Genomic DNA, 14,023 nt, shown 5'->3' on the forward strand with positions numbered 1-14,023 from the left:
TCCATATCAGTGAAAACATGTGATTTTAAATCTTAAAGTTTTATGCATTGAAAACACTGAAGTTAAAGACATACAAAAAGTGTTTTTGAGTTTTTAAAGATCGCCCCCCTCCTCCTCCTCCTCCTCCCTACAGTGGTTTGGTCCACTGCCAATCACCTCCACCTGCTCGGACCTCAGCGTGAGTGCTGGTGCTGTCAGGTCCGGTCCGGTCCGGTCCGGTGAGGTGAGTCGCTTCTCTTCAAACATGTACTTCAGACAGAAGATGGTGTCTCTGTGGCGTCACAGGTTCAGGTTTCAGCGCAGAAACACTTGGGCTGAGTTAAAATGGCCGCCTGCCTGTGAGCCTGCGGACCCACCGACGTCTCGCTGAAGACACCCGGTGTTGGTGCCACAGACGCGGCTGCAGTTGAACCGAAGTCCCGTCAAAAATACCGTGTTTTACCCGCCTCAAAGTGTCCGAAGATCTCCTTAAAGAAATCCAATAACTACACAATGACGATATAAAGTTGAAACGCTTCAGTCCCGTGTCAGAAATACAGAGTAACAGAAAATATTACTTAAGAAATTATTTAGAAAACAAAAACAAACATCTCTCAGGGTTTTTCTCCTGACTTACTTCTTTTTCATCTTTTGAAAACCGGTGAAAAAATGTTTGGACGGAAGAAAAAAAAGATATAAAAAACTAAAGCAGATGAAAAAAGTATTTTCATGTCTCAAAACTTAATACTGGAAAAAGTATTATTCTGTAAGAGTATTCTTGTTTTGTGTTTATTCAGCTGTTAAGTCATAAATACAAAAGAGGAAACAATTCAGATCTGATGTAGAAATGGTTCACTATGACTTTTGGCCTTCTGGGCTTCTGTAGATTAAAGTCATGATAATTAATAATGTTTAGGCTGTTATTATTTTTAAAAAAAATTTGCTGTTAGATCACAACAATCTTTAACAAATATATTGTATTTAACTTTTTAAAAAACTTTTCTGGTCTTTAAATTAGTTTTTAAATACTTTTGTGAAATGTGACCGAAGAATAAACTCAGACTTGATTGTGAAATCTGTCAGAATAACTTTGTTTTAATTGTAATAATTACACCAAACTCTGGTTGTTTAAGTTGTTTATCGCTGCACAGTCAAATATAAACTTTACATTTTAATAATATGTCAATAAGTCCTTCATTTATTAACTGTTGCGTCCTTTAATACAACATGAGACCAGCAGATGTCGTCATTCTCTCTGGGTCAACACGTCAGAGGTTTTTTTGTGACGTCAGAGTTTCAGCCCTTTAAAAGGTCGCTGTGACGTCAGTACACACAGTTTTACGTACATTGAGGATTAAAACCTGATGAAAGTGTTTCTGTTGTCGGGTCAGCCACCTGAGTGTGACGTAGCGCTCTGCAGCAGCGCAAGTCGGTAAACCACGTGACTCTTGACTTTTCCGGGATCACAACACATCCGGGCAGCCACGCCCCCAAATCACCGTCCCGCTGCCGTCATGTTGGTGCTGCTTTCTGCTCAGTTTGTCCTCCGTCAGTGAGTCTGGACCCGCCGGAGCTGCCTGCTGCACACCGCTGCTGAGCCGAGGTAAGAAACCAGGAACTCCCTCCACCTCGCAGAACTCCACTGGAAAATCCCCACATTTAACACTTCCTCATTATCCGCAAATATTCATGCACGATATGATTTATCTTAATGTGTCACGTGAATGAGTCGGAGCTGAACCTTAAATCGGCGTCTTGTGACGCAGCTGGGAGGACTCACTTCAGCCACATCTCAGCTTTAACGAGTGTGTGTCTGAGTGATATTCTGCCTGCGTCATGGTGGAGCGGAGCGGCTTTAAAAGTGATGATTAAACCTATTCTGAGACTATGACGAACAATGATGGCACATTGTGTTTGGTAATGCACGCCGAACTCAACACAGATTTCTATTAATTCCCTAAATGCCTTAATCGATGTTGTATGTTGTGAACACAGCCCTCACCATGGTGAGGAAGTTAAATTTGTAGGATTTGTAAAGGGAGTTTTGTTTTGTTTTCTTCTCCGTGCAGTAAGAAGTTGCCAGGGTGTCCAGTGGCACAATCAGGAAGTTGACTCATGCAGTAACCAGATTAGCTCCAGTATGTGAGGCCTGCTGTTTGTGCCTGACTCATCTGTGGGATGGATGTGTTTACACAGTGAGCTGGGAGTGACTGATCAACACATTGATCATGTAACATGGCTGCAGTCATAAACCATTCCAGGCGGTCCGCTGCTGCTGCACTTTGTCCTGAACAATGAGCCTCATAAAGACACACAGAGCCCCTCCCAGCTCAGACTGCATGACTCTGACATGTTTTACATCTGTGGCTTTTGTCTCTGTCATAACTCCATGTTTGAAAAATGACTCAGGACTTAATGATCAATTAATAATTTGAAATTGGATCAGTGTCACAGCTGACGAGAAGAAAATCCCTCTTACGTTATAAACTCTGGAACAAAATCACTTTTATACAAACGTCTCCCACTTAAAGGGTCTTTACCACATTTTCCTTTAAAGTTAAAAGTAGTATAAAACCTTTGTTGGCTCCAGAGGAAGCTGCAGGTAATCTGATTAATGGCCTCCAGTGATGTCATTCAGTGGCTCCATGGATGGATTATGGGTAATGTCTTCATTTGTAAAACAACTGAGAACTAAAGTTGTAGAGAAAAACTTAAGTACTAAGTACAGTACTTAAGTAAATATACTCAGTTACATTCCTCAGTCGTGTCTTCATTGTATTTCTAAGTTACTGAACAGTCTGTATGTGACAGAAGTCCAGTCATCATGCTGTAAACTTTGTACCTTGTGTAGCAGGTGTGTCTGCCTTCATACCTGAGCTTCAGTGTTTGAGCTCCACTCAGGACTAAATAATCTCAAAGTCTATATAAGTCATTTATCTTCAAACCTTCATGACGAGCTCACTGTTTAATTCTCCTTCAGATAAAATCGTACAGAGTTCACAGCTACATTAACCTGAGTGACCACAGTGATCAGATCTCACTTCTGCTCTACATGCAAATAAACCTCACTGAGACAAACGGACTCCATGTTTCTACTCAAAGACAGAAAGAAGTTCATGTAGAACATTTGCTGAATTTACAAGAAGGAACAAATAAGTCAGAATCAGTCAGAGACAGAGTTTCACACGGTTTATAAAGTGTCTCCAACTCAACAACTCACTAAACTGACACATTTGTTAAGGGAGTCTGGTGACTTTCTCAACGGACGGCACATTGTCTGATTTGCATGTGGTTCACTGTGATGTTAATGACATGTTTAGTCTCTGTTGACCTGTCAGTGTCAGCAGCTGTTTGTGAACACACCGTCTGTTTGAAGTGATCCAACTATTGAACCAGTAAAACAACATCACCAGACTCCCTTAACAAATGTGTCAGTTTAGTGAGTTGTTGAGTTGGAGACACTTTATAAACTGTGTGAAACTCTGTCTCTGACTGATTCTGACTTATTTGTTCCTTCTTGTAAATTCAGCAAACACTATGATTGGATTCAGCTTCTATAAAGATTAAAGATGATAAAAGCAGCTGAAGTGAGTTTCAAGTCCTCACAAGTTAAATTTCATTTATTCACTTCAAAACAAAAAATAAGCAGTAATCTGATTACTTCATACATATTCCATGATTTAACAGGAGCTGGGAGAAGACAAACATGTTATATAACGGGTCCCCTTACTGAAACAATAACTCAGTGTTGTATCAAACACGACTGAACCAGAAGTCCGACTGGAGTTAAAGTAATCTGGTTAAATTAAATCCAGAACTCGTCTCTTCTGTTGTCTCTGCAGAGTTTAGTGTCACATCATGTCTAAGAAGGGAGGAAACCGCGGGCAGGAGTTTGAGGGGCCGGTGGATGCGTCAATCATCAGGATCCCGCCCCATCACTACATCCATGTGCTGGACCAGAACACCAACATCGCCCGGGTGGAGATCGGACCGCTCACCTACATCCGCCAGGACAATGAGAGGTCAGAACGTCCAAGTGAAACACACACGTTTCTAAAACAACACACCTGACCTGTTAGCTCGTGATAACATTATCACACAGTGATGTTAGCGAGGAGGTGGTTGAATGCTAACGTTAGCTAACAGGTGAGAAATATGTTGTTTACCTTGAAATACTCAGTTTCCCTCCTCTGAGGAAAATGGCGGCTGTGTGAATGTGGTCTATAATCTCCTAGATTACACACACGCACACGCACACACACACACACACACACAAACTCACACGCACACACACACACTCTCACACACACACACACACACACACACACACACACACAGTACTGATGTGAATATATTGATTTACTGTATCCGGATCTTGTTGCTCATCACTTTCTGATGAGTGGTGTTTGAAGAAGTCACTGTAGGCTGATCACGTGTCTGAGTATTGGTTTCATTATTGATTAGGCCGGATACATTCACTGTAGTCACTGTTTCTCTCAGATAGGAGACTTGAATGCATCGTGTGTTTCTCAACTTTGGACAGAGACATGCTAACTGTTCCCCCTGCTTCCAGTCTTTATGCTAAGCTATGCTAACCACATCATTGGTTTGAGAGCCAGTTAAATTTGAGTTGAAGCATTTTTGAAGGATAAAAACATTAAAGTATGATAACTGTAATAAAAGGACAAAATGGCGTCTGTAAACAGAGTCACGTGACGATCATGTGACCTGTTTCCTGTTTCTTCTCTCAGGGTGCTCTTCTCTCCGGTTCGTATGATCATGGTGCCGCCGCGTCACTACTGCGTGGTCGTCAACCCCGTGGCCCGTGATGATGACAACCAGGTCCTCTTTGACCAATCGGGTCAGGCCAAGCTGCGCCACGCCGATCTGGAGATCCGTCTGACCCGGGACCCGTTCCCCCTGTACCCCGGAGAGGAGATCCAGCAGGTCCGAAAGAAACCCGAGTCCTAGTCTCATCTGAGAGCTTGTTATCCGTCACATCACTGTGGACGACTCGCACATAAAAACATACATGTTGAGTTACAAACAGGGATTTTTACCCATTAATGAAAAAAAATCATGTTTAGAGACGAGATGAGTTTTTACCGTGTGGTCTGTTCTGTATTCATAACATAAATAAATAAAACATAACTGTGTGTGTGTGTGTTTGTGTGTCAGGACGTGACTCCGCTGCAGATCGTGTATCCCGACACGGCGCTGCGTCTTCAGGCTCTGCTGGACTTTGAGGAGGAGGGAGGAGAGAAGAGAGTCGCTGGAGACGAGTGGCTGTTTGAAGGACCAGGTGAAAATATTCTGTTCAATAAAAGTATCCAGATCAGATTTCATTTTTGGGTGAACTGTTCCTTTAACTTATCCGATCACACCTGTGTGTGTGTGTGTGTGTGTGTGTGTGTCTCTCTCTCTCGCAGGGACCTACATCCCCAAGAAGGAGGTGGCGGTGCTGGAGACCATCAAGGCCACAGTGATCCGAGAGAACCAGGCCATCAGACTGAGAGCTCGCAAGGAAGGAGTGGACCGAGGAGGAGTCCGCCGGGTCACAGGTACCGACCAGTTCAGGAGTAGTTTAAAGTCAGAGGAGTCAACAGTCCACACGTCCTCTCCTCCAGGAGAAGTTCAGATACTTGTGTAAAAACATTTCAGAGCCTGTACTCTATTACTTTTACCAGAGTATCAGAGTAAAAAGTCTCCCTCTGAAGGACATCTGTGGTCAAAGCTAACTGAAGCTCACGTCATATTAATATAATTCAAAGACTATTAAAGTTAAAGGTAGAGTCAGTAGGATTTGTCCCAGCTGGTCCTGAACGCACCACAAAGATAGTTGATTGTTGAGTCTCATTCCCAGGACGTCAAATAGCCACATGTTGGGTTGGTAAAGCGTCCCGAGCAGCAACAAAGAGAGAAAATAAGAAACTCTCTGCAGATACGAGACACTAACACAACTGTGTGTGTGTGTGTGTGTGTCTCAGGTGAGGAGTGGATGGTCAGTAAGGTGGGAGCGTACCTGCCAGGTGCTCATGAAGAAGTCATCGACATCGTGAACGCGTTCATCCTGACAGACAAGGTGACGACGACCGTCACTGTGTCTCTGTGATGTAACTGTGATCGTCTGCACGAAAAACCAAAGATTTTAAAAGTACACAGAAATGTATTTACAGCGGTGTGGTTCTGGTTCTGTGTCGTCTCCTCAGAAAGCGCTCCATGTCCGCGCCGTGCGGGCCTTCAAAGACGCCGGCGGGCGGGACCGTCGTACGGGGGAGGAGTGGCTCGTCACCATGGCGGACAGCGAGGCTCACATCCCCTCTGTGGCGGAGGAGGTGGTGGGGGTGGTGGACGTGACCACGCTGAACAGCAGGCAGTACTGTGTGATCCTGGACCCGGTCGGACCTGACGGGAAACCTCAGCTGGGGAAGAAGAGGGTGGTGAAGGTGAGGAGGAGCAAGCAGCCGCCATCTTGTTGAACCTGAAGCTCCGTGGTTTCTATTTTCTCTTCTGACGGACTGAAATAGCTTTAAAGTAACATCGTGTTCGTAGCAGCTCGAATTTTCATCTGTTTAAAATATTTTTCTCTTGAAATCAGCAAATTTTACAAGTAAAAGGAGCATTGCACCCAAAAAAAGCATCATCATCATCTCCTCCCGACACAACATCCCACACTGATCTGAAAAGACGCTATGTAAACGACGTGCTGCCGAGCTCGTGCTAACACTGTTAGCTCAGCAGCTCCAGAGAGGACTTGATCTTAATAAAGGGTTAAATCTGGTCTCCTCAGGTCAGGTTGTGATCTCTGTGATCACTTTAGGGGGCGCTATGGAGCCACTGTGCAACATGAGTTTTCGAGCATGTGATTTAATGGTAAACAAACAAAAACATATTTTTCCTTTTCTATAATGAATATTTCCTGGAACTTTTAGGAAAATAAAACAAAATGAAAACATTTCATGATTATTTTTTTCATTTATTTCATTATTTCTAGTTAATAAATAAAAGCCTCCATCTGTCTCCTGTTGTTTTATTAAATTATATATCCTCGTCTTGTCTCTACGTTTCCTCCTCAGGGTGAGCGCTCGTTTTTCCTGCAGCCAGGCGAGTACCTTGAACAGGGCATCCAGGACGTGTACGTGCTGTCGGAGGAGGAGGGTCTGGTGCTGAGAGCTGTGGAGGCGTTCAATGACACCGAGGAGGTACGGACAGCAGAGAGCTGTGGAGGAGTGAAGGGATGAAGGGAGGCGTCGGTCACACTGTGTTTACTTGTAGCTGATGTTGTGAAACCGGTTGAGTCAGAAACTGATTGAAAAGCAAAGTTCTTCCTCAGAGTCTGAGCTGGTTCTCAGCTCGGACCGCGCCCGTCGCCACTGACTGCTCCAGCTGTTACTTTAACCGTCGCTCTACAGGACGAGATGTTTGTCAGCAGGAACACACCGAGCAGTTTATTGAATCTCTTATCAAAAGGTTCAGCTTCAAATATTTCTAAGAAGCCAAGCTGATTGTCCTCCACTGCTCCACCTTCCCTTCAGAACCTGGATGACCCATTACACCCCGACTCTCTTCTTCTTCTTCCTCTTCTCCCTCTTCTTCTTCCCTCCCTCCATCCTTTACGTTCTCCTCATTTATATTTCCCTCACTTTTGTTTGAAACATCTTTTTTCCTCTCAGTGCTCCTCTCCCCCTCCTCCTCCACCTCCTCCCCCGTCTCCTCCACCTCCTCCCCCGTCTCCCCCTCCTCCTCCCCCGTCTCCCCCTCCTCCTCCGCTCCAATGCATCGCCACGTTAACCCTTCTCTCCCTCCTCCACCTCTCTCTCTCCCGTTCTCTCTGTCAGCACGCTGAGGAGGAGGAGGAGGCGGAGGAGGAGGAGCTGATGGAGGAGAGGGCGAAGCGCTCGCGGAGGAGCGGCGTCCTCCGTCGCCCCGGAGACCGCTGGATGCTGCGGGGTCCCCTCGAGTACGTCCCGCCTGCTGCCGTGGAGGTGGTGCTGACAAGACAGGCCATCCCATTGGACGAGAACGAGGGCATCTACGTCAGAGACATCAAAACTGGAAAGGTACGGGTCCGGCAGGTCCGGCGCTCTTTAAAGGACCAGACCGCTGTTTTCTGTGGGCTTTGACCTTCTTCCTGCCTCTCAGGTGCGAGCGGTGATCGGTCACACCTACATGCTGACTCAGGATGAGGAGCTGTGGGAGAAGGAGCTTCCTGCTAACGTCGAGGCCCTGCTGGCCACTCCTCACGACCCGCTGGCCGACCGCTCAGACAGAACCAGAACCGGAAGTGACCAGGAGAGGTGCAAGACCAAGGTGGTCTCCTACAGGGTCCCCCACAACGCTGCCATCCAGGTCTACGACTACAGAGAGAAGAAGGCCAGGTGGGTCTCCTGCTCCTGTCCTGATGGAGGCATGTGGAGGTGAAGGTAACTGACTGACTGGGTGGTGCTGTCTCGTCTGCAGGGTGGTGTTCGGACCAGAGATGGTGATGTTGGGACCCGACGAGCAGTTCACCATGCTGTCGCTGTCCGGAGACAAACCAAAGAGGGCCAACGTCATCAAGGCCGTCTGCCTCCTGCTGGGGCCCGACTTCTTCACCGACATCATCACCATCGAGACGGCCGACCACGCCCGCCTGCAGCTGCAGCTCTCCTACAACTGGTACCTGAACACCGTCAGCTGGGTCACAAACACGAAGGCTGATCAGAGGACAGCTCCAGAGCTGAGCAGAGTCCAGAAACCTCTGAAAATCAGCACTAAAACTGTCTCTACAATCCATCTGCAATATAAATCAAACATCAGTTAAAAACAACAACATCTGAAGCTAAGAGGAACAAGAGGCTAACTATAAGCTAAGCTAACTCCAAGCTAAGAGCGACCACAGGACACGGGTCTGTAAACTTTGTGTCAGCTGTGGGAAAAACATTGTTTAAAACCAGATACACTGAACTTAAATCAATATCCTGACTCACTTTGTGGATTCAATTAGTGAGTTTCAGCTTATTAAAGGTTCAAAGATCCTGTGACATCATCATCGTATGTGAGTGTGACCCGTCTTCACTTCCTGTTTCTTTCTCTTCAGGCACTTTGAGCTGAAGACTCCAGCTGACTCTGCCCAGGCAGCAGCTCTGTTCTCAGTCCCGGACTTTGTCGGAGACGCCTGTAAAGCCATCGCCTCCCGGGTCAGAGGAGCCGTCGCCTCGGTGCAGTTTGATGATTTCCACAAGGTTTGTCTTTCCCTCAGTCAGTCAACAAACGGTGATGTTACTGTAACAGTAAAAAAGTGAAGATATCAGTCTTGTAAAGGTGTAATCTTCGTTAATCTCAGGTCTGTTTTTGTTCTGTAGAACTCGAACCGGATCATCTGCTCGGCGGTGTTTGGCTTCGATGAGAAGCTGGCGGTCCGTCCCAGCCTCCGCTTCAACCAGAACAACCTGGTGATCAGCAGCGTGGACATCCAGTCTGTGGAGCCCATCGACCAGAGGACACGAGACGCCCTGCAGAAGAGCGTCCAGCTGGCCATCGAGATCACCACCAACTCCCAGGAGGCCGCCGCACGGTGCGCACGCACACACACACACACACACACACACACGGTTAAAGTTTCTGCTCGCAGCTTCAAAACAGACGTTCAACATTAAAATGAATGTAGTTTTACCCTGTATGACATCTGATTTACTATAAAAATACACTGTTACACTTTAAAACTATTATGGCATAGAAACAGATTAATATTTTAAAGAAAGCCAGAAACTAAAAGCTGACGAGGCTTCAAGCAAAACTAACTGGAATCAGCAGATGACAGGACGTAAACTGAAAGGAGCTACGAGCTAACTGAGATGAAGCTAACTCAAGTTTATTTAGGTGAACAGACTAGTCCTAGCTACATCAGAAGATAACAGGCTAACAGGCTAACAGGCTAACTCTAAGATAAAAAGGACCTTGAAGCTAAAATCCAAACTACAAGTTTACACCAGCCTCCTAAACTAATCAGGAGCTAACAGGCCTTTGAAGCTAACTGTGAAGCTAAAGGGATTCAGAGGCTACTCCCAGGAGTCGTTAGCTTTTTACTAACTACTGCTGAAAACTTAACTTCTCGTCCATTTAATAAACAAGTTACAGCACATTGATCAGACGTACTCTGAGTTGTTGGATGGTAAACGGCTATAAGTAAAAATGTCTCCGTCTGCAGACACGAGGCGGAGCGTCTGGAGCAGGAGGCCCGGGGGAAGCTGGAGAGGCAGAGGATCACCGACCAGGCCGAGGCTGAGAGAGCCAGGAAGGAGCTGCTGGAGCTGGAGGCGCTCAGGTAACCTCACCTTCATCTCACCTCACCTGTCGGACTGGACAGGAAGCACTGCAGCTGCTGAACTGTGTGTGTGTGTGTGTGTGTGTGTGTGTTTCAGTGCTGCGGTGGAGAGCACAGGAGCTGCCAAGGCTGAAGCTCAGTCTCGGGCGGAGGCGGCTCGTATTCAGGGAGAGGCGGCGGTGAACGAGGCCAAACTGAAGGCTGAAGCTCAGAGGATCGAGGCGGTACGTCAGCGCAGTGACGTGCTGTTACAAGTGAAACACCTGCAGTCACACCTTTACTATAATATAGTGTGTGTGTGTGTGTGTGTGTGTGTGTGTGTGTGTGTGCAGGAGGCGGAGCTCCAGCGGCTGGCGAAGGCTCGTGAGCAGGAGCTGAGCTACAAGCAGCAGATGGACAATCTGGAGGTGGAGAAGCAGAAGAGCCTGGCTCACATCGAGAGCGAGCGCTTCGGTCAGCTGGTGCAGAGTCTGGGCAGCGACACGCTCAAGGAGATGGCCCGAGCCGGACCCGAGCTCCAGGTACTGACAACACACCGACAGAACTTTATTCATAAAGAGAGGGGGTCAGAGAGAGGGGGGGAGAGAGAGGGAGGGAGGGGGAGTCAGGCGGAGATGGAGTGAGAGTCAGAGGGGGGAGAGGGAGAGAGAGGGGGGAGAGGGAGAGAGTCAGAGGGGGAGAGAGGGAGAGAGTGAGAGAGTCAGGGGGGGAGAGAGGGAGAGAGTGAGAGAGTCAGGGGGGAGAGAGTCAGAGGGGGGAGAGAGGGAGAGAGTGAGAGAGTCAGAGGGGGGAGAGTGAGAGAGTCAGAGAGGGAGAGAGTGAGAGAGTCAGGGGGGGAGAGAGGGAGAGAGTGAGAGAGTCAGGGGGGGAGAGAGGGAGAGAGTGAGAGAGTCAGGGGGGAGAGAGTCAGAGGGGGGAGAGAGGGAGAGAGTGAGAGGGGGGAGAGGGAGAGAGTGTGAGAGTCAGAGGGGGGAGAGAGGGAGTGAGTCAGAGGGGGGAGAGGGAGAGAGTGAGAGAGTCAGGGGGGAGAGAGGGAGTGAGAGTCAGAGGGGGGAGAGAGGGAGTGAGAGAGTCAGAGGGGGGAGAGGGAGAGAGTCAGAGTCAGGGGGGAGAGAGGGAGTGAGAGTCAGAGGGGGGAGAGAGGGAGTGAGAGAGTCAGAGGGGGAGAGAGGGAGTGAGAGAGTCAGAGGGGGGAGAGAGGGAGTGAGAGAGTCAGAGGGGGGAGAGAGGGAGTGAGAGAGTCAGAGGGGGGAGAGAGGGAGTGAGAGAGTCGGAGGGGGAGAGAGGGAGAGAGTGAGAGAGTCGGGGGAGAGAGGGAGTGAGAGAGTCAGAGGGGGGAGAGAGGGAGTGAGAGAGTCAGAGGGGGAGAGAGGGAGTGAGAGAGTCAGAGGGGGGAGAGAGGGAGTGAGAGAGTGAGAGAGTCAGAGAGGGGAGAGAGTGAGAGAGTCAGGGGGGAGAGAGTCAGAGGGGGGAGAGAGGGAGTGAGTCAGAGGGGGGAGAGGGAGAGAGTGTGAGAGTCAGAGGGGGGAGAGAGGGAGTGAGTCAGAGGGGGGAGAGGGAGAGAGTGAGAGAGTCAGGGGGGAGAGAGGGAGTGAGAGTCAGAGGGGGGAGAGAGGGAGTGAGAGAGTCAGAGGGGGGAGAGGGAGTGAGAGAGTCAGAGGGGGGAGAGGGAGAGAGTCAGAGGGGGGGAGTGAGAGAGTCAGAGTCAGGGGGGAGAGAGGGAGTGAGAGTCAGAGGGGGGAGAGAGGGAGTGAGAGAGTCAGAGGGGGAGAGAGGGAGTGAGAGAGTCAGAGGGGGGAGAGAGGGAGTGAGAGAGTCAGAGGGGGGAGAGAGGGAGTGAGAGAGTCAGAGGGAGAGAGTGAGAGAGTCGGGGGAGAGAGGGAGTGAGAGAGTCAGAGGGGGAGAGAGGGAGAGAGTGAGAGAGGGAGTGAGAGAGTCAGAGGGGGGAGAGAGAGTGAGAGAGTCAGAGGGGGGAGAGAGTGAGAGGGGGAGAGAGAGAGTCAGAGGGGGGAGAGAGAGTGAGAGAGGGAGTGAGAGAGTCAGACAGGTGAAACTGACCGGCTGCTTCCTGTCCTCCTCCTCCTCCTGCAGGTGAAGATGCTTCAGGCTCTGGGGTTGAAGTCGACCCTCATCACAGACGGCTCGTCACCCATCAACCTCTTCACTACAGCTAACGGCCTGCTGGGGGCGCTGCCGGGTCTGGACCAGGGCCAGTGAGGAGGAGGAGGAAGGAAAAGAGGGAAGAGTCCAAAAGTAAACCTGACTTGTTTCTGATGAGACAGATGATGTGCCTTTTCAAAATAAAAGATTCACTTCTTTAAAATCAACTCTAATTAAAAGTCTCAAATAAACGGACATCAGCAGAACCTCAGCTGACATCAGCAGAACCTCAGCTGATCCAATCGTCTGTACAAAGAAACAACTGTTAGAAAACGTGATTCTTTGCTCCTGAAGTCAACTACAACTCCCAGGGTGCATTTCACTGACAAACATGCCATCAGAGAGTTCACTTTAAGATTCAGGGTCACTAACGTCCAGATTCACCTTTGAATGGCTCCTCCTCCATAGCAACGGCAGCTGAGGCTCATGGGTATTGTAGTTTTTAGAGCTGTCAACTAAACTTGTGTTTTAAATCAGTCGCTCAGCCCTGATGAAAAACGTTTAGCAAAGCGTTTATTTAGACGCAGACGGTGGTGCCTCACGCCGTGCTGACTTTATATACACGTCGCTGCTGATTGGTTAACACGTCTGACACGCCCACCAAATGATTGTATATGTTCACCAAAACTTGTCGCGCACCGCTTTGAGTAAACAGTTAGCAAAGTGTTAGCTTCAGTTGATCGTTAGCGGTTCCTTACTGAAATGCATCCTGGGAGTTGTAGTGAACATCTTCCTCTGAAGCAGATTTTTTATGTTCGTTCGTCTTGACTGAGAATCTAAAACACCTCCTGACACTGTGATGGCCGACGCGTTACAAAAACAGCTCATCCTGTTTTTTTCTGTTTAATCTATAAATCCTGTTTCTGCTGACCTCTAGTGGTTGAAGATGGAGCTGAAACTCATTTCACATCTTCAACCAGCAGCTGTCAGTGAAACGAGCTCGTCAGAAATGAGACTCAGGTTTACTTTTGGACGATGACCAGCATGAAGACGCGTCACAGGGAGAAGCAATCGATCGTAACGTGCTGCAAATGAAGACTTGTGCCTTTTGTTGTTCTGACAGCCAATGATTTCTGTTCCTGCTTTGCACTATCTGCTAGATATAAAACAGCTGATGTTTACACTTTAGTTTCTGTGCTGTGGTAAAATAAAAATGGGACGGTCCGACTGTTTTCTACATAACGATCTGTGTGTGAAGCCATTAAAGTGCTGCTGCTGTCCACGTCTGTCTCTGCGTCATTCATCAACATCATACGCTCGCACACGGACGCAGCGTGAGGACGCAGCGTGAGGACGCAGCGTGAGGACGCAGCGCGAGGACGCAGCATGAGGACGCAGCGCGAGACCTCAGTGATGACTCGCTGATCCTGAACATATAATCTAATGAAACTACGGAAGCCCTGAGGGACAAGTGAGAGTGTGTTTTGTAATGATGATCCAGTTTTCTGGGTCTGATCTTACTTATTCTCTCTCCTGGGTTCATGACGGGATGCTCTTTCTTAGTTCCTAAATTACTTTTCTTTCTATCTGTGAAAACCTGAATAAAACAAAACATTTCATGTTTTCACAGATGGAAAA

The 14,023-nt window shown here is 48.1% G+C and overlaps 1 protein-coding gene across 3 annotated transcripts; it reads left to right on the forward strand.

Annotated features, from left to right (window-relative positions):
• Positions 1–138: 138 nt before the first annotated feature.
• Positions 139–13,667, forward strand: mvp (major vault protein). 3 transcript variants are annotated; one of them, XM_084370435.1, is made up of 19 exons: positions 151–223; positions 1,371–1,582; positions 2,049–2,117; positions 3,822–4,001; positions 4,731–4,926; positions 5,158–5,281; positions 5,409–5,540; positions 5,967–6,061; positions 6,189–6,425; positions 7,056–7,181; positions 7,818–8,039; positions 8,122–8,357; positions 8,440–8,637; positions 9,059–9,203; positions 9,324–9,535; positions 10,169–10,285; positions 10,383–10,509; positions 10,618–10,806; positions 12,377–13,667. In XM_084370435.1, the coding sequence occupies exons 4-19, from the start codon at positions 3,838–3,840 to the stop codon at positions 12,500–12,502; spliced, it is 2,646 nt and encodes an 881-aa protein (XP_084226561.1). In that variant the 5' UTR covers positions 151–223; positions 1,371–1,582; positions 2,049–2,117; positions 3,822–3,837; the 3' UTR covers positions 12,503–13,667. The 3 variants fall into 3 exon arrangements, with proteins under 3 accessions (XP_084226562.1, XP_084226561.1, XP_084226560.1); XM_084370434.1 differs by lacking the exon at positions 2,049–2,117; XM_084370436.1 differs by lacking the exons at positions 1,371–1,582; positions 2,049–2,117 and having other exon boundaries at positions 139–223.
• The last annotated feature ends 356 nt before the right edge of the window (positions 13,668–14,023 follow it).

Source organism: Pagrus pagrus (genome assembly GCF_965226575.1).
Source record: "Pagrus pagrus genome assembly, chromosome: 13".
NCBI lineage: Eukaryota > Metazoa > Chordata > Actinopteri > Spariformes > Sparidae > Pagrus > Pagrus pagrus.

Bases quoted from the DNA above. Each gene is read 5' to 3' on its own strand.
- mvp (XM_084370436.1), top strand. From the start codon at position 3,838: ATGTCTAAGAAGGGAGGAAACCGCGGGCAGGAGTTTGAGGGGCCGGTG. The intron at 9,204-9,323 runs GTTTGTCTTTCC...TTTGTTCTGTAG, and splicing joins AGTTTGATGATTTCCACAAG to AACTCGAACCGGATCATCTG. The intron at 9,536-10,168 runs GTGCGCACGCAC...CTCCGTCTGCAG, and splicing joins TCCCAGGAGGCCGCCGCACG to ACACGAGGCGGAGCGTCTGG.